General features: G+C 47.4%; 1 protein-coding gene across 1 annotated transcript in view; it reads left to right on the top strand.

The window, feature by feature from the left end:
- LIPC (lipase C, hepatic type) overlaps positions 1-25,366 on the top strand; it is a 145,569-nt gene that overhangs the window by 19,187 nt on the left and 101,016 nt on the right. Inside the window, exon 2 of the mRNA XM_081100506.1 lies at positions 1,415-1,546. Coding sequence (XP_080956632.1) covers positions 1,462-1,546 — 85 coding nt within the window. The 5' untranslated portion in view covers positions 1,415-1,461. The remainder of the gene's footprint in view (positions 1-1,414; positions 1,547-25,366) is intronic.

Below are 25,366 nucleotides of genomic sequence, written 5' to 3'. Positions count from 1 at the left end.
CTGTGCTGAGTCAAGCCACCATCATCTCTTGCTGGACCACGGCAATAGCCACCTAACAGATCTCCCCACTTGCTCCCTTGCTAATAATCTGTTTCTAGCCTTGCAAACCAGAATGATCTTTTAAAAATATAATACAAATCATGCCAGGCTTCTCCTCAGAATGGTTGCCCATGTTTCATAGAGGAAAAGCCAAAGTCCTTTTAATGACATTTCCCTAACCACTAGTCTCCTTGCTGTTCCTGGGACATACCAAGCATGTTCCTACCTCAGGGCCTTTGCCCTGAATGCACTGACTGTCCTGGCTGCCTCGGCTCTCCTCTCCTGCAGAGGTAGCTCACTGAAACTTTTTCTTCAAGTTCAACTTGCAAACAAGGCTCACCCTGACCATTCTCCCACCCCCTTAACTCTGGCCCTTTAAGATCACTACCTTCTCCCACCCCCTTAACTCTGCTATACTTTTTCTTTTTCCATAGTTCTTATTGCATTCTACATAAACATCTTATTTATTGTGTCTGTTGTGTATTATTTGACTCCTTACAACCCCAAGTGTGTATCAGCTTCACAAGGATTAGAATCATGGTCTGTTTTGTTGGCTTGAAAATCCCAAATGTCAGAATAGTGCCTGGTATACAGGAGGTATGCAAAAAAAAAAAAAAAAAGTTGAACAAATGAATAAAGTTAAAATAAAACTAGAGAGTCAAGGAATATTATGAGAGTCATACACAGTATCATTTTCCCAGCCTGATGTTACCTAGTGGCCTCACTTCCTAGTCCTCTACACCGCTGGCGCATTAATTAACACAGAGGAATGAAGACTGTGTTTCTTCTAAGGTCATCTCTCCATGGGGTCCCAGCAAAGACATCCAGGAAGGCCTCTTTGCTTCTTCATACACTGAGGTTAGAGGTTTCCTGTCCCTTTCAGTTTTAGAAACATTGCCCCACAGCTCTGGCCACAGGCACCAGCGCGTTTGCTCTACTCAACCAAACACAGATCCTCTGGGAGCTCTCCGCATAGCAGAGCCCTTTGCTTTTCTTCGGGCTTAACCTGCAATTTAAAACATCACTGCCATGAGCCTGCAACCCCTTTGCAGTCCTGTCGGGGAACTTGGGCAAGCGTCACCTGCCCTGACCTCTGAGAGGATTTCCCAACACACACATTAACCTTACATTGATTAGTTTGGAACTGTGGCCTTGGCCTAAGGTGGTAAGAGTACGTGGCAAGATGTTTTATTTTCAACATGTATCAGGATAAAAAACACTTTTGTAAATCAACCTTTTTTTTGTATTAAATATACTTAGATTTGGGGTTGGGGGTAGCAAGGAATGTCTGAACACTAGATAATGTGTTTAAAGGTTAATTATTAACGGGCAGCCTTTCCTAACAAAGCATCAATAGTCAATCTGGTCTCTTCAGCTTCAGAAATTAGCACGAAGACATCGACCCCGGGCGATTCAGGAGAAATGGGAAGTCCCCTGTGTGTCTCCATTTTCTTGCTTTTGAGCATCTTTATCCAATCAAGTGCCCATGGACAAAGCCTTGGACTAGGTAAGAGCGTGCCTTTTCTCCGGAGATGGGCATGGGTTTATTTTTTTAAATGTATGTCACAAAGTGTCCCCGTGTTCTTGACTGTGTGGGACAGAGCTGGCTGCAAAGCATACCGGCGGTTCTGTTGGTAGCATGACTGACAGGTCACAGGGACATGTCGTTTCCTTGTAACAACGGGCATTTTAGGAAACCACTGGGAGTAGACGTCTTGTAAAAGCACTTGCAGCTGGCAGTGAAGTCTCTTGCTCATCTGGTTCACAAAGGGTCATCCCTCGCGGAGAACAATCGGAAAGAATTCCCGATCTTTCTGAGCATTCATTCGGCATCTGATTTGCACTTGGTAAGCACAGCTTGCAGGGAAATGCTCCGTCTTGCTGAGGTTGTCCCAGCACGAGCTCTCTGGGACAAGAAGGAAATGTGTAGAGTCCTGCTTCCGGTCAGGTCTAACGCACAGATACCATTGCACATTCTCTAGACTTCATTGTTCCTGCCCAAGTTTTACTCTGAGTCTGGGGAATCCACCAGCAATTATGCCTGTCTGGTCTGTGAATTCACAAACTAGACTGATGGCCAAAGGGATCCAAATGCTTGATCAGGTAGGTGGGTTCCAGGTTCCTGGCTGAACAGTGCACAGGATCAATAAACGATAGATACGAAACAAATCGAACAATGTGGCCAGATAAGCCTGGCCTCTGGGACTTTGTTTCTGTGCTGGTTACTGGTGAGAGACTGGTAATGCTAAGGTAGAGGCTTAGATTTTTTCTTTCCTTCCTCAAAGACGATGCTTGAAGGAGGCTCAAAAAAAAAACCACCGAGAATCAGGAATTTACTAACCAGAATGTACCTGAAAATTCCAGAACCCTTATTTCTCCTTTAAGAAATAGGGCTGTTCGTTGTATTTAATTATGATCCTGAACCCTAGGTCAGTTGATAACTTAATATTAATATTACTTATTACTGTCCACTGAGCATTTCATGTGCCAGCCACTAATGCTAATTATTTTGCATACACATCCAATTTACAAAGCCATGTTCTAAAATGATAGTAATCATTTAGAGCCATGCAGGCCAAATTGCTGGTGATCTTTATTCCCTGGGTTTGCAGGGTTTTTCTGAAGGGGCTGTCCTGAACTTTGGTTTGGAATGTTGTTTTGTTTGTTTGCTGTTTATTAAAGTACTAGAAGCCCAATGCACGAATTTGCGCACTGGTGGGGTCCAGCCAGCCCACCCTGATGGAGGCCCCTGATTGGGGGGAGGGACGCTGGGGGGCAGGGCCAGCTGGGTCGAGGGGCTGTGGTTGTTCAGGTGATTCTGCTATTCAGTTGCTGGGCCTTTATTATATAGGATGACACCCACATATAGGAAAGTGCCTATGTCATAAAGTGCTTAATACATTTTCGCAATCCAAATCCGCATCCCAGAAGCCTCTCCTGTGCAGCCCTGGAGCCTTCAATAGATTATTTTGCCTTTTGTGGAACTTTTTGTTGGTGGGCGCATACAGTATGTGCTCTTTTGCTTCTGGCTTCTTTCACCAACATTATGTTGGTGACCTTCGTCCCTGCAGCTGTGCGTGTGTGCTGGTGACTCGTTCCTCTGGCGCTGTTGCATTCCATGGTGTGAAATGCCTTTCTCCGTCTGTCTATTCTGCTATCGATTGGCCCAGACTGATCTTCAGAGGAGACATGGGAGCTGGAAGCCATCAGTGTCCGAGGTGGAGGGGGAAGGGCAGGTCTGCCTCCCCGGGCTGCAGAGTTCTGTCCACACGTCACTCTCAACAAAGCCCAAGCTGGTCAGCTGCTGTTTTCCCGGGACCTGGTTTGTCTAAAAGCTGAGGGAACCCGGCCAGTGTGTCTCAGTGGTTGAGCACTGACCTATGAACCAGGAGGTCACAGTTCAATTCCCAGCCAGGGCACATGCCCGGGTTGCGACCTCGAGCCCCAGTGTGGGGCTCGCAGGAGGCAGCCCACCAATGATTCTCTCTCATCATTGATGTTTCTATCTTTCTCCATCCCCCTTCTTCTCTGTAATGAATAAAGATATTTTTTTAATTAAAATAAAATAAAAGTGGAGGGCAGTGGCCACAGTTAGCAGGAGGGGTCCTCAGGAAAAAGGACTGGAGTCAGGAGGCCTCTTGTTCCCTTGAGAGCAGACTCTCTTGGCAGAATTCTGTCTGCGAGGAGAGAGCCAGATCTGCGTGCGCGAGGTGGGTGTGTACCTTCTTGGGTACTGCTGGGGAGCAAGCATCCCTTGTCAATGAGGATCTATTATGGTGGCAAAGCCACCTTGGGGACACTGGGCAATGTCCAGAGACATTTTTGGTTGTCACAACTGGGGAGAGAGTGCTATCGTCATGTAGAGATGAGAGGCCAGGGATGCTGCTAAACATCCTGCCATGTACACCACAGCCCCACAACGACAAATTATCCAGGTAAAATGTCTTTGGTGCCAAGGTGGCGAAACCCTGGTCCACACCAAGCTTCAACTGTCACTAGTCATGGGCCAGAAAGAACTCCCTGGAGGACCTTATAACCCCACCCCTCCATTTATTAATAATGACGTTACTAATGGACCTACTAATGCAGCCAGAGCTGCACAAATGTCTACCCCACCCCCACCACGCGGTCACCTAAGCCAGCAGTGGAGCAGCGTGGTCCATGGCTGTGGGGCAGAGCAGGGAGAGGCATCTAGAGGTTAATCTGTCTGATCCGGGCTGCAGGCCTCTCTCTCTATTGTGCTCACACCCGGTGATGTGACAGCCAGGGTCCCTAGGAAACCATTCTGCTCAATCCCTCTCCTGGGAGGCAGGTTCGCACAGTCTTTCCTGCCTGCCAGCACTAAGGGCCACAGGATGTGGGGAACCTCCTGGAGCCCCCAGGACACAGAGCTACCAGGACCCTCATCCTCAGGCCCGGGCCCAGCCCACTGGTGTTGCCATCACTGCCTCAAATGGAAGCTGCTCCTACATCCCTACAGCCCCCACCTTCCAGCTACTCACCCCCACTGCCTGCAGGTGTCTGCCCCTCCCTCCAATTCCAGCGGCAGCTTCAAATCCTAGAAGCAGCTGAAGCCCATTTACTCAGTCGCCCATTTGATTAACAGGCATGCGCAAGCATCCGCCACATGCAAGGCTGGCCAGTGTGCACCGGTTCTCAGACTTTCTGGTCTCTGGGCACCATTACATCCATAAGAACTATTTAGAACTCCAGAGAGCTTCTTTATATGGACTAGGCCAGTGATGGCGAACCTTTTGAGCTCGGCGTGTCAGCATTTTGAAAAACCCTAACTTAACTCTGGTGCTGTGTCACATATAGAATTTTTTTGCTATTTGCAACCACAGTAAAACAAAGACTTATATTTTTGATATTTATTTTATATATTTAAATGCCATTTAACAAAAAAAAATCAACCAAAAAAATGAGTTCCCATGTCACCTCTGACACGGGTGTCATAGGTTCGCCATCCCTAGACTAGGCTATCAATATTCACCATAAGAGAGACTAAAACAGACATTTTTACATTTTAATGCTTTTAAAAATAACAAATTAATCACATTAACCTGTATAACATGATGTTATGAGAAATAACTTGTATTTTCTGGACAATAACAAAGTGAATCAAAAGAATGATACTTTTTACCAAGAAATTTCTTGAATGTCTGGCTTAACGAAAGACAGCTAAATTCTTCCATCCGTTTCTGTATCCAGTCTGTTGTGGCGTGTTGCTTTGTTTGACGTGCATGAGTGAGATCAGCCCCATAGGCAGGAAAAGGGAGGACCTCCTCAGAGACGGTGCTGGGGTCTCGCCCACACTCAGCCTCTGTGCTCACGCAGAGGAGGCCCGTCAGTGAGTGCACGGCCGCCCCTGCCCACCAGGGCTCGGTGTCCAATCGGGGGGTGAAGATGGGAGCCATCTGCCCCGAAAACCGGCAACAAGGGGACCACCATGCATAAAGAATGTACCTGCAGTCATAGAACTTACTAAAGTTGATCTTCCTTTCATGATCACAGTTCTAACTGATGTCAGGGATAGGAAGAAAGCTGCTCCCCTCCAAAATAGTTGTTTGGTCAACATTATAAACAACTGCTCCGGTTACTGTTGAGTTTTATTAATCTATATGTAAACTTCAAATGAGCACATTTTCTCACCCTTTAATAAATATGATGTTCTCCGTCACCATTAATATAGAGAACTCCCAGGTAAGCAGTTGACCTCTGACACAGATTTGGTGACGTGTGCTCATTGCAAGAGGCTGGGTGGAGTGGCTGAGAGTCCTCCCAGCTCACCCAGGTCATCTCCTGCCTCCACTCTCTGGTCCTGACTGCGTGTTCCTGCGTTTAAACAAAGTGGAAAATGATAGCACAGTGATTGTAAAGACAAAGAAACAGAATCTAGAACTTCAATTCTGTTATCCTATGTGACACTTAGAGTTTGTGTGTTTAACATTTAAAACAGTAAAACAGATTTTACAGCAAACTGTGAGGTGTAATATTTTGTTTGGTAAGTAAAAATTTAGTTCTTACAGGAGGTACTTTTAATGCATTTGAGTATCTTTAAAATTGAAATGTATTCTTCTTTTTAAAAGTGTTCATTGCTCTAAAACTAAAGAACAAATCAAGAAAATAGTGATATTTAATGATTTTTGCATGAGTATTACTGAAAATAATTTTGTCGTGTAGAGCAGAGGAGTATTAAAATGATCCATTCTCAAATACATGCAGTATACCATTGAGTCTAATAAAGGAGATAAGATGTGAATATAAAATTTTTCTCAACTAGAATATGGAATGTGTTGAGTATCACTAGAGAGGAGTGCAATGCACTAAGTGATTGTGTCCCCTCAAATTTATATATTGAAATCCTAACCCCCAATATGATGGTATTAGGAGGTGGACCCTTTGGCAGGTAATTTGGTCATGAGGGTGGAGCCCTCATGAATGGCATTAGCACTCTTATAAAAGGGGCCCCAGAAGAGGGTCATCACAGAACCTGACCATGCTGGCACCCTGATCTCGGACTTCCAGCCTCCAGAACTCTGAGAAATAAATGTCTGCTGGTCCCCAGCCACCGAGTGTATGTACTATGGTACTTAGACCAAGAGCAGGTAGGGATACAGAGGAGTTTACTTCCAAGTGTGGGTGGGAGGAAGGCTTCTGGGAGGAGGCAGCATTTGAGAGGGGTCTTGCAGGATGGAATCTGAACTAAAGAGAGCGAGTCTTTCCTAAGCAAAGGTACAGAGCCAATAAAGTGCATAAGTTTTTCAAGCCCAAGCACCTTCCCAAAATAGGCCTCTGGGAAGAAGAAAAAAAGGGGGGGAGGGGGAGGGGGAAGGGGTTGGCGGGAGTAGGAAGGTATTAACAAAAACACAGGCTCACAACTGCAAACTGGAAGCAATTTGAATGCTCAACAACAAACTGCCAAGAGTGGAGGGGCCAGCTAGTTACCAAGTCTTTTAAACAAGCAGTGTTTCAAACACCGACCACTAAAAGTTCCAAGTAGTTTTGGGGATGGAGCCCATAACCCAGAAATGTGCCCTTGACCTAAATCAAACTCAGGACCCTTCGGTCCACAGGCTGACACTCTGTCCACTGAGCCAATCCAGCTAGGGCAACACTCACAGTTTCACGCTGGGGATCCTAACCCAGCGCAGGGATGAGTCAGAGGGAGTCTCAGTGCCTCCTGGCATGGCACCTCCTGGGTGTACGTTTGAGTGAGGGAGAGAGGTCAAAAGTTTGGACAATTATCAGAGGGACCTGGGACCTTGAAAAAGTTGAATAACAACGGGGCTTGTAGCTTTAGAAATGAGTATGAGGAAATTTTATATGTGATAAGGTGGGGGCAAAAAAAGGACTAAATAAACTACATGTTGAATCACGACTAAAAAAAAAAAAATTCTATACCTACATATTGCTAGGAATTCAAAGTATATTTAAAGAAATATAAAGAGTTTTAAGGCCATGGAGTACGTGTTCTGTTAAGTTTTTAAATGTAAAAGAAAAAATTTAAATTAAAGAAAAGAGACCCTGATTATCTGCAATTAAGTTGGCCCTAGATTTGTCCCTAGAGGACTCCTGGGAGAGAGACCAGGCCCTGTCCCTTAAGACCTGCCAACTCCACCCCCCTCACAGGCACAGCCAGGCCTGAATCACTCCCCAGAGGGCCTGCCAAAGGCCCTCGGCCTTCCTTCTTTCATGAGTAATACCCAGAGGCATCCAGAGGTGCTCATTCCCCTGGGGGTGTACAGGAAGCTGGGATCAGCGGAAGGCCAGCCCAGCATTCATTCCAGCCAAGTCCTATCTGCCCCCTGCTGGATGCCCTGGCCCTACGCTGGGCGGGTCTGGAGCCTCCTGAGGGTGTCACCCCCGGAGGAACAAGCCAGAGTGAGAGGACAGCAGCCAGTTTTCCACCTGCTTGTCCTTCACAGGGACCCAGGACTTACACCCATACTCTTTCATTCTGGGCCAGGTGAATAGTCCATTTTTCAGAGTAACTGAGAGGGCTGATTGTTGAAGGAATTGAGCCTGTAAACTGACCCGAACACATGAATCGCCGAGTGGCCGAGCCAAAAGTCGTCTGTCCAGTACCAAGATCCCCACTCTGCCTTCTCTCTGCCCTGTTTTCCACACCAGTGGGCACAATGCTGCAAGGCATGCTGGGTCTTAGCAGGCAAGTCAGCAAGGAGACGAGGAGGGAGTAGGAGCTGGGCCAGACGCTTGGGGTTTGAGGCCTAATTCACAAGACAGGACTGAGCAGTCTCAGGTACATTCTCCAAGGGGATGTGACCACCCACCCTGACCTCATCTAGGGTGTCCCTGGCATCCATGGGCTCCAGACAGGCAGGGGCACAGCAGTTCTCATTGCCAGGAAGGTGGTTGTAAGCTGGTCCAAGGAGGGTATCCATTTCAGAATGGGGCACTCTCAGCCCCAGATTGGGGTTCAGCCCACTAAGGACAGGGGCTGGCCAGGGGCAGGCAGGACATCTGGACCTCTGCCAAGCAGGCTGGGGGTGATGGCCAGACTTCTGCCGGGAGTGGGGTTGCTATGGTAAGGCGGGCAGTGGTGCCTGGGGCCCACCCTCCAGTTGCTCCCCCCCTGGAGGTTCAGGGTGCCAGCCTTGCTTCTCAAGAGGAGGTGTAATTCTTAGACATAGCCACTAGGCAGCACATTGCCCTCCCGACTGCTTCAAGGTTTCAGGTTTGAGAGAATCCCGGCTTCTGGAAGACTCTGGAAGACTCAGGACTGTTGGCTAACTTCCTTTTCCTCTCTGTTCATGACTCTATTTCGAGGAACACTCATAGTTTCATTTTTCACAGTGGGCTTGGGAGGCTGGTAGTGGAGAGAAGTAAACAGGAGGCAATCAAATTCATCGGAGGGGAGGCCTCCTTGCCTGTCCACCGCATTTTCACCTTCACATATACAAGTTCACATTCGGGGGCCTGGTGAAGGGTTGTGGGACCACTGAAAATAGTTCTTATGAAGATAGAAAAGTGGCAACACTGAGTAGTATTTCTGTTCCAGTGCTAAGTGGACCAAAAGCAGTATGCCTAATTGTGGGGGTCCTGTGATTACAACTCTCAAAATACGAGTGTTTGAGAGAAAAAATACTAGAAGAAAATAAGTGTACAAAAAATGCTCGTACTTCAGTTGAGTTTATATCTGAATTTTCATCTCCTCCGAATTTTATGTAATGTTAAAGTATGTCTATAGTATATTTGTTTTAATGACCTGAATAGTTAAAAATAAATTTACGTCAAAATGATATAACCAAAGGATTTGACTAGATCAGAAATTCTTGACCTTTAGTGTGTATCAGAAACTTATTCAAATAAGGTTTTATTAAATCTTATTTATTTGTAAAATAAACACATTTTATTAAATTTTTTTAATAAATTTTATTAAAATAAGATTTCTGGGCCCCATCTGCAGAATTTTTAAATCAGTGGGCCTGGGTGGACCCGGGAATTCACATTTCTAACAAGTTCCCAAGTGCTGCTGGAGGTCTGAAGACCACACCTTGAGAACCACTAGAACAGCAAAATAGAGAGTTAATGGCAAAACTTGAACAGGACTTGAACTTGGGGCTCTTCCCACAGAAGCAATGCAAGCTTCCAGGGCAACCCTGGCTTCATGCCTGCCTCTCCTTGGGGAAGAGGCAAAATATCAACATCTGTTGATCCTGGATATTGACCTCCCTCAGGGGTAGCCAAATCCCAAATAATATAAAACCCCAAGATATTTGTGACAATGTACAATAAAATATCATAAAATAAAGTATCGTCATGCTGAAAAGAAAGTGGTTCTTGAAATGGAAAAATTCCCAAGCTGTAATTGGTGGAAAAATACTAGTTGCAATAGCTAATTAACCATCCACATTGAACCACTCCTTGGCAGCCTGAAGATAGGATCAAGAAAATTCTTTTCCTATGAGCTGGGCATTACCCAGAGCTGGGCAGGGCCTGTGAGTCTCACTTGACTAGGAGTGGCCTTTCTATGATTTCGAAAAACTTTCCAGTAACAAATGTTCCCGCTTCCTGGTCCCAAGAGAAGGCAAAGTAGTGAAAACTATATCGTGCTTTATGCTGAAACAAGATCAGCAGCAGCAAATTACAGCATTTATTAATTACCTACTGTGTACCAGGCCCCACAACATGTATCCCTGAGGATACAAAAATGAAAAAGCTCGCTTCCATTCATCAAGAAGCTACCCAACTGATGGGGTTTCCAGCCCCCTATAGCTGTGTGTGTGTGTGTGTGTGTGTGTGTGTGTGTGTGTGTTACAAATTGGGAGTGATATAATTGCAACCCAATGTGATAAATGCACAACTAGGTACAAGACATCCCAAGGCCCTGAGGCAGGAGAGGCTGGCTGAGAAGCCTTCCTAGAGGAAGTGATATTGGACTTGAGTCTTGAAGGAGCAGAAGTTCGAGCAGAGGAAAAGCATGAATCAGTTTTTAAAGCTTGAAACACAGATCATAAAATTGGGAATCCCTGAGACGTTTGCTATGGCCCAGGGGTGGGGCACAAAAAGAGAAGTGGCTGGAGGCAAAGGCCTCAGAGGCCATGCTAAGGAGTTTGGAACCTCATTCTGGAGCAGCGGGTCTCTGTTGAGGTGGGTGTTTGGAAAAACAAAGGGACACAGTTGCTGGCTGCCTCTCTCGCTAGGTAGACGGCTTTATCTCCTGGCCTGACTGACTCCCCAGCCACCCTCTGATAGAAGACAATATCATCACCAGGAAAAGGCGGAGGTGGGGCTCAAATGTCACCAGCTCTGCAACTTCACCTGGCCGGCACCAACAACCTCACCTGGCCGGCACCCATAGCCTCACCTGGCTGCCACCTGCAGACACTCGTTCTTCATGCTCTTCCTGCCAGACAGGCCCAGCCATGAGCAAATCTCAGGAAACTGAGGCAGGAACACAGAACAGATGATGCTTAAACAGGAACCTTCCATTTAAAAAGTACCTTATTCTAGGTCTGATAAGAGAACCATTTGGAAATTCCACGTCATACCAACTTACAGACCTATAGCCTTTTCAGCTCTAAAATCTCCTTCCCACCAGCATGACACCCCTTGCTTCTCACAACCTCCCTGTGAAAGGCTAGGAGGCAGGTATTACTGTGACCATTTTACAGATGTGAGAGTTCACCAACCAGGGCCACCAGGAACACACTCAGAGTCAAACGGAAGTTAGATTTGTTTAGCTCACAGCAGCAAGGAGGACCCTCGGAGAAACCCAGGCGGTCCCAGCACCAAGGGTTAGAGGGGCTTCTTAGAAGGTTTGGGCTGTGCTGTGGAGACTAAGGAAGGGCTGGGAAGCAGGGGCAGTTCTGGGTTGGAGTCTATCAGAGGGAGGGGGTGAGCAATTCAATCATCAGGTCTCTTCAAAATTTAGTTAATTAATTCACGTTTCATTAATTGATTATTATCAACTCGCTCTTGCTTGGTTTAATCCATAATGATCCAGCAGGCAGGAAGACGTCAGTGGGGCTGGAGCCAGCGTTGGCGAGGGCGCAGCAGTCTCTCCCGTTTTTGGTTTCCGAGGGGCCTCCCCTCTACCTTGTTGCAAACACGGATGTGGAGAGTCTTTGTGGCCTGTTGTTTGTACGCTGTGGGCATTGTCTACCTTCCCTTGGGGACATCATGGTCTGACTGCCAGCAGCACTGGGTTTTGTTATTGTTGTGTTTTTATATTGTTGATAGTATTATCCCCCTCCTCCCAGCCCCTACCCAACCCCCACTCTCCAGGTCTTTACCACACTATTTCCCATGTCCCTGGGCTATGCATGTAAGCATATAAGTTCTCTGATTTTATCTCTTCTAGTCCCTCCACCCCCACATCAAGGTACATCATTCTGCTGCATGCCTCCCTGCTTTAGGTCTAACTTTGTTGGTCAATTCATTTTGTTCATTAGATTCCACAAATAAGTGAGATCATGTGATATTTGTCTTTTTTTGACTGGCTTATTTCACTTAGCATAACAGTCTCCAGGTCCATCCATGCTGTCCCAAAGGGTAAGAGATCCCTCATTTTTATAGCTGCACTAGCTCCCTCAGCCTGGCCTGCCCCCTCTCACAGTCTGAGAGCCCTCAGGGATGGAAGGCGACCCTGCAATCAGGGGAAGGTGACGCCCCCATCACACCTCTGCTGCTGCCACTGCCGGCAGTGCAAGCCTTGGTGGGTCCTGGTTACCTGAGCCTCAGGCAGCTCTGGGCAGCTGGGCAACCACCATCCAGGGCTTGTCTGTGCCTCGGGCCAGCCCTGGGTGGCTGGGGGGCTGAGGGGACTGGGGGACTCCAGAGGCAGGTACGCGGCAAGGCCTGCCACCCCAGCAGGGCTAAGGGAACAGGGCACCACCATCTTGTGGCTGTGGGTGCTGCCATTTTTGAGGGTGTGGCAGTCAATTAGCATATTCCCTCCTTATTGGCTGTGGGTGCTGTCATCTTTTGTGATGGTGTGAGGGTCAATTAGCATATTCCCTCTTTATTAGATAGGATAGTACCTAATCTCCTTTTATAAGGGCACCAGTCATATGGGGCTAGGGCCCACCTCAATGACCTCATTTAACCATAATTACCTCTTTCAAGAGCCTATCCAATGAGAGTCACATTCTGACATACTGAGGGTTAAGACTTCGACATGGGAATGGGTGGGAGACAAATTTTGCCCATAACTTCCAGCAAAGACTTTGAAGACCCTGTTCTGACCTGGTTACTAGGCCAGGCCTGGGGACACCACAGATATATTTTTGTTCTCTTTGAGCTTCAGCAACTCCTCAGGGGCTTCAGAATTAGAAAAAGAGGCTTATAAATATACATGAGATTGGAAAGTGAGTAGTAAGTCTACACGCTCTGAACCAGTCCAAACAGGGGCCTTTGCTGTGGGGGTGCAGGAGCCTGCTGGCAACTGGTGGTGGAAGGACTCAGCCCCTTGCAACAGCAAGATTAAGACTTTCTGGCAGTGCAAGCAATGACGGGCAGGAGACCAAGAAGGAGCCATTTATCTGGCTCATGTTGTGGGTAAGTGATAAAACGCCCTCTGGCTGGGCACCAGTTGCTCCGGGTGAGCCACACAGAGTTCTTTCTGGCCTTGAGAGGCAATCTTCCCACACAAGCTGTCTTTAACAAGGCCATTGCCTAGGCTCACCCTAACTTCAGCCCCTGAGAAAGTACCCTCGGTAGCTGCCATCTTTTCCTTCACCCCTAGCAGAGCCCAAAAGGAGGAGGCAATGATGGCTGGTGCCCAAGGATGAGCATGAGTGGGTGGAGAAACACCAGCACTCCTCTGCACGTCTGGGCTCTCGGTTCCTGGCACAGGCAGGGGTTACACCACGACTCCTGAGGGAGGCTCTGGGTGACAAGGGAGAACTGGGTTTGGAGTCTAAAAACTTGGGTCTCAGTCCCGGCTGCACCACTTACCAGCAGGTGGCCTTTGGCAAATCACCAAGGTCTCCAAGCCTCCACTAGTGAATGGGGTGACTACCAGAGACCCCCACAGGGTTGTTCTGAGGGTGAATAGGGCTCATATACGTGGAAGCACTTTGCAACTAGGCATCGCTGGCCATGAAACAAACATTTGTAAGCATTTACTATTTACCAAATCATCCTACCGTTGTAACGCTCACCTGGTTGATGTAGTACTCCCAATATTTTCCCCACTTTTTATTACAAAAGTGTCCAAGTACAGAAAAAGTTGAAAGGATGGTACAATGCATTGTCATATTCCCTCCAGATAGATTCAATAATTGTTAACATGTTATTATATTTGCTTTATCTCTATACTAGTATACGCATGTCTGTATGCATGTGTGTTGCAGAGCCATTTGACTTCTGTCTCTCTCTGTCTCTAGTATGTATGAATATATGAATACAATCATGCACTGCTTGACGACAATGAGGCTAAGTTCTGAGAAATGTGTCATTAGGCGATTTCGTCACTGTGGGACCATCAGAGAGTGCACTTACACAAACCTGGCTGGTACAGCCCACTGCACACCTGGGCTATATGGTGTAGCCTATTGCTCCGAGGTTACCACTCACATAGAAAAACAGTAGGAGAGTAGATCCAGCACAAGAGAAAAGGATGCAATCGAGAGGCGTAGTAAGCAGGGGATATATGAGGCTGCTGCTAGCGTAGCATGGCATACTGTTTTACAGCAAACACTTTTCTATAAGTAGAAAGAGTACACTCTAAAATAATGAAAAGAGTAGAGTAAATACATGAACTGGTAACATTGTCATTTGTTATCATTATTAAGTATTATTAACTGTACATAACTGTATGAGCTGTACTTTTATACAACTGCTAGCATGGTAGGTTTGTTGACATCAGCATCAACACAATGAGTTGTGTTGTAATATGAGTAGTATGCTACAACCCTATGACAGTTACAGTGTCACTAGGCAATAGGAATTTTTCAGCTCCATTACAATCCTATGGGACCAGTATCATACATGCGGCCCGTCATCGACCAAAATGTTGATATATGACACCTGACTGTGCATGCACCTCACTCCTGTCTTTCTCTCACATATATATATGAGCCCACGGTCCCAGGTCCCTTGGGGACCACTTGTCCATACCTCTTGGCTCATTGCTCTTTAATTATCTGCCAGCACACTCTCTCCCCATGAGACCATGAGGACTTCAAGGGCAGGGTGAGTCTTATCTGTGTCCCCAGGACGCACACAGGCCTGGCATGGAGTAAGCAGGTGGCAAATTACCATTGAATATCTGCCACTTCACCAAAGGGCTAAGTGACATGCACCTTTTTTTTTTTTAAGTTGATGAGTTCTAAGTCATTTCATCTGGCAAATTCCACACCTCTGCTGGAGACCATATTAAACATCCCAGAGGTATGAGAGAACCTGCTCAGGTCCTGCCCAACTTCCCCATCTAAAACCACAGGACACTGCGGTCACCTGGGGCTCCCTAGTAAAGGCTGCTCTCGACATCTGCGATTTGCCAGGGAGAAATGCTCTCCACACCAGTCTGCTCTGGAAAACACACACACCGCCACGCATCGAAGCTGGCTCAATTCCCTTTATGGATCTTGCAGAAGTGATTCTGAGTCCTTTGGGTTTCCATGGAACCAGGAAACTACTTCCAGACCAGCGCGAGTGGGAAGAGGAGATGTATAGCATGCTCGTGTTGTTTTCTGGCCTATAAATCCCCCACAATGCTCACTGCCTTAATAGGAGTTTTAAGCCTCCCCAGCTCCGAGGCTTCCTAAAGCAGAGCTCCTCAGACTTTAATGTGCATGCACATCACCTGGGGAGCTCAGCAAAGAAGTGTGCTGTTTCAGTTCAGCTGGGACAGGAGCCAAGATCTTGCATTTCTAACAAGCGTCCAGGCCAGGCCAGTGCAGCTGGTCCCAAAACCTCACAAAGTTCTAAAGAACCCAAAATCACTCCTCTCTTATGCAGTGAACTAGTAATGAGTACCTACTACTGTGCATAAGGCAGCGTGCTAGCACTGCAGGGACAGGAAAATGGGAAGAAATATGCAGGCAGGCCCGGCTGGCATGGCTCAGTGGTTGAGTGTTGGCCTATGAACCCAGAGGTCATGGTTCGATTCCCGGTCAGGGCACATGCCCGGGTTGTGGGCTCCATCCCAAGTACGGGGCATACAGGAGGCAGCCAAACAATGATTCTCTCTCATCATTGCTGTTTCTATCTCCATCTCCCTTCCTCTCTGAAACGGATAAATCATCATTTAAAAAATAATAATAATAAATATGCAGGCAAATGAGACACAGCCCTTTGCCCCGAAACCAGTTTGATATGCCTAATTACTGTGTCTAGCATTTTGCTTAAGTCTGCTTAATTCTTATAACAACCTATGACCTATAAAGTGTATGCTGTTCATCTCATTTTACCATAAGGAAACTGGGGCATGCACTGCCTAGTGGTCTTATCTAAACTGGTAAAAGGTTGCAGTGAGCTCCGAATTGAAGGCTATTTGACTCCCAGCCTGTATTTGCCCCTATACACCTGGTCTGGATGCATTCTTCATCAGGTCCTTGGACTTGAGAAGGACAGGGATAGCCCTGGACCGAACAGTCGGGGGAGAAAAGGGGAAGGTGGTGGAGTGGTACCAGATGGGCGGTTCTAAATAATCTCAGAGAGAGGAATTACGACCCAGCAGGCTGCACAAGGCTGCCTTCCCTAGGGTCTTCTGCCTGTTTCAGGTACTATCTTTTCTTTCTTCTTTCTTTAAAATATATTTTTATTGATTCTAGAGAGGAAGAGCAAGGGAAAGAGGATAGAAACATCAATGATTAGAGAGAATCATTGATTAGCTGCCTCCTGCACGCCCCCTACTGAGGATCGAGCCTGCAACCCGGGCATGTGCCCTGACTGGAATCTAACCCGGGACCCTTCCATCCTCAGGCCGATGCTCTATCCACTGAGCCAAACCAGCCAGGGCTCAGGTAATATATTTCCTACGGTGGTGGCTCAAACACTACCCACACTAGCAAACCGTGGCCATGAATTACAGTCTGAACTTTGTCACCAAATGACTGTGACTTGGGGTAAGTCACACCCTCACGTGGACTCAGGGGAGCTCTTTAAGTCCTTCCCTCTTGACCAAAGGTTTCTAAGCTCTCTCTTAGTTTCTGCTCAAGCCAGGTGAAAGCCTCATGGTTATATTACCACATGGGGTCCTGCCGCCCCACATTCTTAGCTCAGGACCACAAGTAGTCTGCCTCATTTCCGTCCCTACTTCACACATGTTTACAGGACACATATCTGCCCCAGGGCTGGGGGTGCTCAGGACTGGGGCTGCAAAGGCAATAAGGAGTGCCCTCCCCCACCCCCAGGGAGGAGACCCAAAGGAGATGGAAGGTGTTGAGTAGAATGGCCCAGGAACATGGTGGTGAGCACCTCACTAAGCATGGGGGGTGCGGGGAGAGGGGGGCTACGGGCAGGGCTACAGGGCAGCTTCCCCAAGTGCCAGGGCTCCCCTGGAATATTTCACTTCAACCCCCAGCAACCCAGGAGGTGAGTGCTATGAGTGAGCCCATTTTATAGATGAGGAAACTGAGGCTTACAGAGGTCAAGTGACAAGCCCAAAGCCACACAGTTAGTAAGGAGTAAATGGAATATGTAAAAACACTTAGCAATGTCCAGCAAGTAATAAATAAATGGGAACTAAAATGCCTTTTTAAATGTCAGAATGGGGAGGAGGAGCCAGTTAGTCTCACTCTCAGACACAACAAACTGACAAGTCAGAGAAAGGGCTCTTGACTCCCCGGGAGGACAAAGACCAGGCTCAGGACTGGCCACGCTCATGTGATGAGAAAACTGCTGAGGAGAGAAGAAAAAGGACCCTCGGGAAAGGGCATGGCAGGCTCCAGAGCCCACGGGAGGGGCAGTGCGTGGTGGAGGTGGAAGCAGGTAGTCAGGCCGGGGAGGGAGCAGTAACCAGGGCCCTTTGTCCGTGCTAGATGGCTGCTCCCCGCGGGCTCAGCGCCATGCCCCCGCTGGGTCATGGAATGCTGTGAAGCGTGTTGGAGGCCATCAATTAGTGCTTAACTCGGTGTTAACCGGGCTGTGTTTCCAAGGATGCTCCACTCCGACCCACAGCAGAGGTCAGACTCACTCCTTCTCCTTCGAGGGTTTGGAATTAAAATGCCGACCAACCCTTTCTCCCAAAGAAATTAAGATGTATCGGTCACTGTCGATATCAGCACATGTTGGCCATTATTTGAACGTCTCCTGGCTTGTCAGCGCTGATTGCTATTTACTTTGAAAGATAAATGTGGCTTCATAATCTATGCTGGTGACTGGGAGGAAGGGGTTTTTAAGTGCATTTGTTTCTTCCCTTAGAGACTCCTTATTCCACTTTATTCCGTGTTGTCTGCTGCTGTCAGCCTCACCCAGTGCCCACTCCCCCCACCTCAGATACTCCGGGGTCTTTGAGACTCTGGGACGAGAGGAGCCAGTCTGTCCTCAGTCCAGGTGCCCAGGGTGACAAGGCCGAGACTTAGCAGCAAATCGCCCAGTTCTATGGGCTGAAGCCGCTCATACACAACCTGGGGCCAGAGTGGAGACCACTAAGGCACTGGCTTGCGGAGCTACAGGTGGGCTCCCCTTGAACACTTCCGGCCTTTGTGTTGCTGGGTGGGAGCTGAATCACTTAGGTCAGTGGTCCTGACAGTGGTTCTCAGACCTGAGCCTGCGTCAGAATCACCAGGAGGATTTGATAAAACACAGATTTCCGGGTCACACTCTAGATTTCTTGACTCTAGAGCCCAGGAATTTGCATTTCTAACGCAGTCCCAGGTGATGCTAACACTGATGCTGGTTCTGGCCCACGTGAAGAACCGCCTTAGAACGAGAGTGGGAAGTCTTATGAGAGACGCAGGCAATGCGTGGGAAGTGTGAGAGGCCACGGGAGGGAGAGGTGCGGCTGCTGGCAATGGCGGGCACCATCTAAAAGGGGATTTTTATTTATCTTTTGCTGGGCCATGTATGATTGAAAACTTTTTAAATAAAATGTTTAGTTAGAGGTCAGTTTCCATTAATAAGCTGTAAAGTTGGCTCTATTTTGGAAATGCCTGAAGTGCTAATGGGCCTGGGCCACCCAGCCCATCCATCAGGGGCCTGTGATACCTAGATTACCAAGGTCACGGTCTGGCTGCTGAGACGTTTTGATAACTTTACTGGGTGACAGTTGTAAGGAGACTCCAGTGTTTATAACAGCGTCGTGGTGCTGGCTCACACACAATGGTTGCCAAGAGATGTCCCCTGTGGTAGTCAGGATTTGCAGTGAAACCGGGCCCAGGGCAAGGAAGGGGCGCAGTCCATGTGAACACCAGGAGGTCATTGGAGGCAGATGATAACTTTTTCTTTGCTTCAGGAACCTCCCGTGATAAGTCACAAGGCTGCAGTTGCCCCAGGAAATGTGCTGGGAAGAGTCATTGTGTCCTGAAGCTGGACTGCCCCAGCCTCCCCATCAAAGTCCCGTGGGCTCAGCAAGTCACTCCAGACGCACTACCTGGAGGTGGGCCTCCCCAGAGCAAAGGCCCTGATTCTCACACGTTGGAGCACAGAGGGGATGGAGGCAAATCAACACATTAGAACTGGAGAAAAGGTCAGGAAGACTGCCCATTGATGGTATTAGCTGAGGCTTTCCGTCTCAAGGACAGAAATCCAACTCTAACGAACTGAAACCAAAAAGGGAATTTACTTACATAACAGAGATGCCAAAATACAGGCTTCAGGCACCGCTGGATCTGTGCCTCTAATAGTCACCATCTCTCAATTCTCTCTCCTCCCTCCCTTTTCACCTGCCCTTCTCTCTTTCTCTTCCTCTCATGCCCTCCCTTCATGACGGCACTTGGGAGTCCCAGATGTTCTTGGACCTTAGAGCTCAAGATTCCAGAGAGACTATGATACCTTACCACATACCTCTGGCACACACTCGGGAAAGGACTCTGCTTGGCCAGGTGCTCTAGCCCCTAGATGACAATGTCCCAGAGGATGGGATCTCAACATCTCAGCCAGCATCTGCCTAAAACAAGTCAGTTGCTGCCTCCTGCAGGCACCCTCACCCTGCGTCTCCACAGTGATTCTGATAGATGACCCCAACGTGACCTCCAGATGAGAGTCACATGGGAAGGGCTGAGTAAATTCTTTGCCCACTCACTCCCACCTCCCTTCTCCCACTTGCTTCCTGCATGGCGCAGGGGAGGGTGTGGTGGTAACTGGGCCCACTTCCTTGCGAGCCCAGGAGCTGAGGCATCTGGCCCCATGTGCTGACAGCTCATTAGAGAACATGGGCGACTTCGCACCTGATGTTTCCAGCACAGGGCCTAGTGCCAGTCCTGTTCACTTGTCCTCTTTTTGCAACATGTGTTTATATAGATTATCTCAGTTGACCGCACAATGATCCTGGGAGGCGTTTAACCTGCAAGGAAATAGGCTCAGAGGGGTTAAGTCACAAGCTCAAGGTCACGCAGCCTAGTGGTAATGGTGGCAAAGGAACCTGCAGCTCCTGGACACCTGTTCTCTCCCTGCTGTTTCATGCAGAGGCCTCAGCAACACTTGTCTTACAGCAGCTCTGGGCAAACATAGCAACTAGCCAGAAAAACACCTTGTATCCAAGGCTACCGAGCAGGTGGCATGGAGGGTAGGGCATGGGATTTCCTTAGAGAAAACACCAACTGGTTCAGATCATGGGTCCTGCCCCTTGTCTTCCCAGGCCAGAGCCACCTGAACCCAGAGAACCTTGAGTTGGCTTTAGTCAGCTAGCCCCTTCGGGGGGTATAAGTTAGTACTTTCAGAGCAGGAAGCTGGGCCCGAGCTCCAGGACTGGCTGGCTGGCAGACCCTGTGCTCCAGCCCCACGGAACACCCAGCCCAGGTCAGCCGAGGTCAGGGCACCATCTGGGCCATCTAGATGGCTCTGCCCAGAATGACTCATTTCCTCGCACGGTGGGTGGAGGCTCGTGGTTGTGCTTTCGATTGTGGCCAGAGTGCATGGCAATTTTCTAATCAGCAGATGAGGCTGGCACCCCTGCCATACACAAGAGGCTTCTTTCTTTAAGTAAAGGCTTGTGACCAGCATGAGATGCTCACATGCCCGCGTCCTGGGCAGAATTTCCCCCAGGCCCAGGGGTCACATTTCCCCAGCAAAGATCAAAGCCCTCACCCTTGACAGAACCATTGTTAAATTTTCAAGGATTTTGCAAGCTGATTGTTAAGTACAGCCATTAGTTAAAAATTAAATGATAAAACCTTACAATTAAAATAAATTATGTTAAAAACACAGTAGTAAACGTTCAAAACTCCTCTGCTCCTAATTATTTTACTACATTTTACGGTTATATCTATTTTTAAGATTATTGTCACTTATGGTGGAAATACTATCTAATGATGAACTAAAGTGCATGTCTACCCAGCTCCCATTAGTAACATCACCCCGGTAGCGCAATAGCAGCCATAATGATTGTATTCACACGTGGAAGTTTATTTTACATGGTAAATAAATGGATGAATAACTAAAATTAATCAGGAGTTGATTTATTGTTTTGTTGACTGTGTAGAGAAAAGATTAGCAAAACTTCTCTATAAAGAGCCAGAGAGTAAGTATTTTCCCTTTGTGGGTCATGCAGTCTCTGTTGTAATTACTCATGTCTGCCATTGCAGCACAAAAGCAGCTACAGACAATGACAATAAACAAATGGGCACAGCCGTGTTTCAATAAAACTTTCTTTCTGAAAATAGGTAGTGGGCCAAATTTGGCAAGCCATAAATTGCTGGGCCCTGGTCGAGACTTAAAGCCATGTTAATAATAAAGATTATACTCAAAGCTATGGCATCTGGAATTGTTCCAGTTGTAAATAGCACAAAAAATTGAGGGATTATTCTTCTAGGATTCAAAAACTGTTATCTGATACAGCAAAGAATTAACTCATGTTATCGCTAAATGACTGAAGTTCTGATACACAGCTCCATTGTCATATTTGTCTTACTTTTTAATGTAAATAAAAATATCAACCAACATTCATGTCAGAATTATATGTTTGTCCTTTGAGACCAGGGGTTGACTAACAATACAAAAGTTCAGCAAAAATTGCTGACATCATTCTGCAAGGATCTATTGGCTATATAGTGTTTATAATAAAGAATATTAGATATTTTATTATTATTGTAAAATTCTGTAAAATACATTTTATATTAATAAAATAGATAACATATATGCATACATTTTTTTCCAGGGAGCTAGTTGTTAAATATTTCCCATCACACCACTGCCTGAGGAGAGGCAATACATAAAGAGAGACCTAAGTATACAGACCACCACATGCTATGAACCAGAGGCATGGTCCACAGCACAGTGTCGGGGATGGAGGGACAATCAGGAGAGCCCTTTGAGGTGTCCTGGAAGGCTTCATGGAGGACAACCTAGGGCCCTAAGGCAGCGGTCGCCAACCTTTCGGACCTCACAGACCACCAGTGGTCCGCAGACGACCGGTTAGTGACCGCTGCCCTAAGGAGTCACAGAACTAAAAATGAATGGAGGGTGGCTGCGCTTCAGGCAGGTAAATAGTGTGGGCAAATGAGTGGAGGTTAGAATGTCCTGACTTGGTCAGGGCTACCAAGAGAAGAGGGTCAGCCGTGAAAGTAGTGGGAGATGAGGTGGGGCCAGACACATTTAATGCCATGGAAACATGCCATGAGGCTGAGCAAAAGAAAAAGCAGGTTACATAATGTATGCATTCATGTTAAGGATAAAAGAAATAGATTAGAAGAAAATGCACTTAAATGTAAATAGCTCTGGGCGATAGGATTACAGCCGATTTTATTCTCATGCTCCTTAATACTTCTCTGTACCTTCCTATTTTTCTGAAGTGTTGTATATTACTCTGATAATCATGAAAACAATAAGGTTTTCTCATCTGAAGGGCATCAAGCCGGCAGCCCTGGAGCAGGACAGGGCACATCCAGCCGGATGCAGCTCAGAGGCCCTGGAGCGAGGTACTGAGGAGGGGTGTAGTATGGACTAGGGCAGCGGTTCTCAACCTGTGGGTCGCGACCCCTTTGGCGGTCGAACGACCCTTTCACAGGGGCCGCCTAAGACCATCCTGCATATCAGATATTTACATTACAATTCATAACAGTAGCAACATTACAGTTATGAAGTAGCAACGAAAATGATTTTATGGTTGAGTCACAACATGAGGAACTGTATTTAAAGGGCCAGAAGGTTGAGAACCACTGTACTAGGGTGATCCCCTGTCCTGGGAGGATTGCAGGAGCCCATGGGTAACCAGCGCTAATGGCCCCGCCCCCTGCCAGTCCGTGGGCCTCGAGGAGCCCTGTCCACACAGGAGACCTGCCCCACCCTTCGCCTCAGGCAGATGTCTTCTCTCTCTTTCTCCCTATGTACTAGTTCGCAAAGGTTTCCCCTCCATACTCACAAATGCAGAACAAATTGAGATAAACAAGAGATCCTCTGTCTTTTCAGGTTTTCACCATTGCTATTTTCCCAACTGAAGAGCATACTTTTTTTAAAAATTGCTTTATTGCTTAAAGTATTACAAAGGGTATTACATATGTCTCCTTTTTTTCCCACCCTTGACAATCCCCTGGTCTCCCCTACACCCCAGTGTCTTAGGTCCATTGGTTATGCTTATATGCATGCATACAAGTCCTTCGGTTGATCTCTTACCCCCCTCCCCTCTTGCTCCCCAACCCTCCCCGGCCTTCCCGCTGTAGTTTGACAGTCTATTTGAGGCTGCACTGCCTCTGTATCTACTTTTGTTCATAAGTTTATAATGGTCTTTATTATCCATAACTGAGTGAGATCATGTGGTATTTTCCTTCATTGACTGGCTTATTTCACTTGAAGAGCATACTTTTTTAATTGATTTTTAGAGAGACAGAGAAAGGAGAGAGAGAGAGAGAGAGAGAGAGAGAGAGAGAGAGAGAGAGAGACTTATTGTCTCACTTACGGTTGCTTCTTGTGTGTGCCCTGATGGAAGATCAAACCTGAAACCTTGGTGTTTCGGAACGGTGCTCTCACCAACTGAGCCACCCAGCCAGAGCAGAAGTAAACTTGTTTAAAAGTGCGTCTGATGCATAGAGTTGGACTACAGAACATCTAGTCCAACTCATTTCTTTTACTGATAAGGAAATAGACACTAAGGAGGTCAAGTGACATACGCAAGGGCACAGAGCAAAGTGGACACTGGTCTCCAGCAGAGCTGATACCCAGGGCCTGGCACCTCCGTTATCAGCACCCCAGTCCTGTGAAAGGAGCCAAGGGTGCATTGCCGACGGTGTAGGCTGAGCAACCCAGGGCATGGGAGCATGGAAGACTGGAATCTTTCCTCGCACTTCCCCATGGAAAGCAGACGTGCCTCCCAGTCACCCAGCTCACTCTCTGGCCCTCGCTTCTCCCGGCAGAGCTGCAGGAGTGGTGCTTTCTTCCTCCACACCACACACCTGCAATGCCGTCCTTGGGCACTGGGCTGCTTCCTCCCGCCATGTAGCATGAGACTTGCAAAGCTGGCTTCTCCTTCAAGTCTTGTACAACGAAGGCCATGCCATCTTGTGATCAGTCGCCTTCCTTGTTATTATCTTTAGTTGCCCCACCAGCCAGGTAATCCCATGTGGTCATCAAAAGGCCAAAAACATCAGCTTGGTCATTTTCTCTGTGTAAATTTGACTAAACTATATATCAGGTGAGGATTTTTATCTTGCACCTAAATAGCCAGCAGCCTCCGTGAGCCACAGGATTCCCTTCCTCTCCCTCAGGGCCAAAGCCCATGTCTTCATCCTGCCACAGCGGCTGGCTCTTTGGGCATTCTCTGCGTATATGCCGTGTTGCTAGTCTTAAATGGCATGCTCCTGGCGTACATGGAACATATCAGTTTAAGCCTTTTCTGATCAGGAGCAGCTGTGGCTACAGGATTAGGAAATACATTTTCATGATCTGGATAATAATAATAATTAAATGGCAAAAGTCTCCCAGGAGCTGGAGAGCTTTAAAAAACTAAATAAGCCTCTATTTCCATTTTTTACTCCTACAGAGATGGGACATTCTGCAGAAAACTGTGTGCCCATATATCTTTAAAAAATAAAACAAAAATATACGTGGGGTCACCAGGAGAGCTTCCTAAACGTGATGCTCACAAACTAGCCTCTGAAGTCTGGGAAGGGACAGCCACGAGCAGGGCCGGCATGTGCTACTGTTACACCAACAGCTGAGCCTCCCTGCCATGGCCCTCCACCTCCTGCCATTATAGCATCACCCAGGCAGGTGACACAAACAGCAAGCTAGGTGTACATGTTGTTTTCTCATTTAGAGCAGAGAGATTGTCCTCATCCCTGGCTCTTTCCTCCAAGACAAAACCTCTAGGATGATTCTAGACCTTCCAAAGAATAAGTCTCTTTTGAGCTTTCTCACCTCTAAATTCTCTGCCTTGGACACCTTCAGAGCCACAAGCAAACAAACAAAAAACAAAAACAAAACCACTCTGTGGTTCCTTTCCGCAGGAGAGAAGCTCAGAAACCAAACAATTCCCGGTGTCCAAGCTCTTCCCTGAAGAATCTGGGTCATCCTTACGCCCCAGGAATGTTTACCAAGTACCACCGGTTTCTGTCTCAGAACCACCCCCGTCTCTTGTCCTTGACCCCAGTGTCCCAACAGAATGGGATAAAGGGAGTTACGGCATCTTCTGAAAAGACCTGGCCCAGCATGTCTCTGGTCTTAGGAGGTGGTGTAATTGTGCACCAGGTCAACTGCAACGCCTGCCATCAGTAATATACCAAGGGCTCCACCCATGGCTTTATCGCTCTTCTAATGAGTG

The sequence above is a fragment of the Myotis nattereri genome, assembly GCF_964212035.1.
Source record: "Myotis nattereri genome assembly, chromosome: 1".
Lineage (NCBI taxonomy): Eukaryota > Metazoa > Chordata > Mammalia > Chiroptera > Vespertilionidae > Myotis > Myotis nattereri.
Note: the sequence above shows the minus strand (reverse complement) of the source record. Positions and strands in the feature narration are given on the sequence as shown.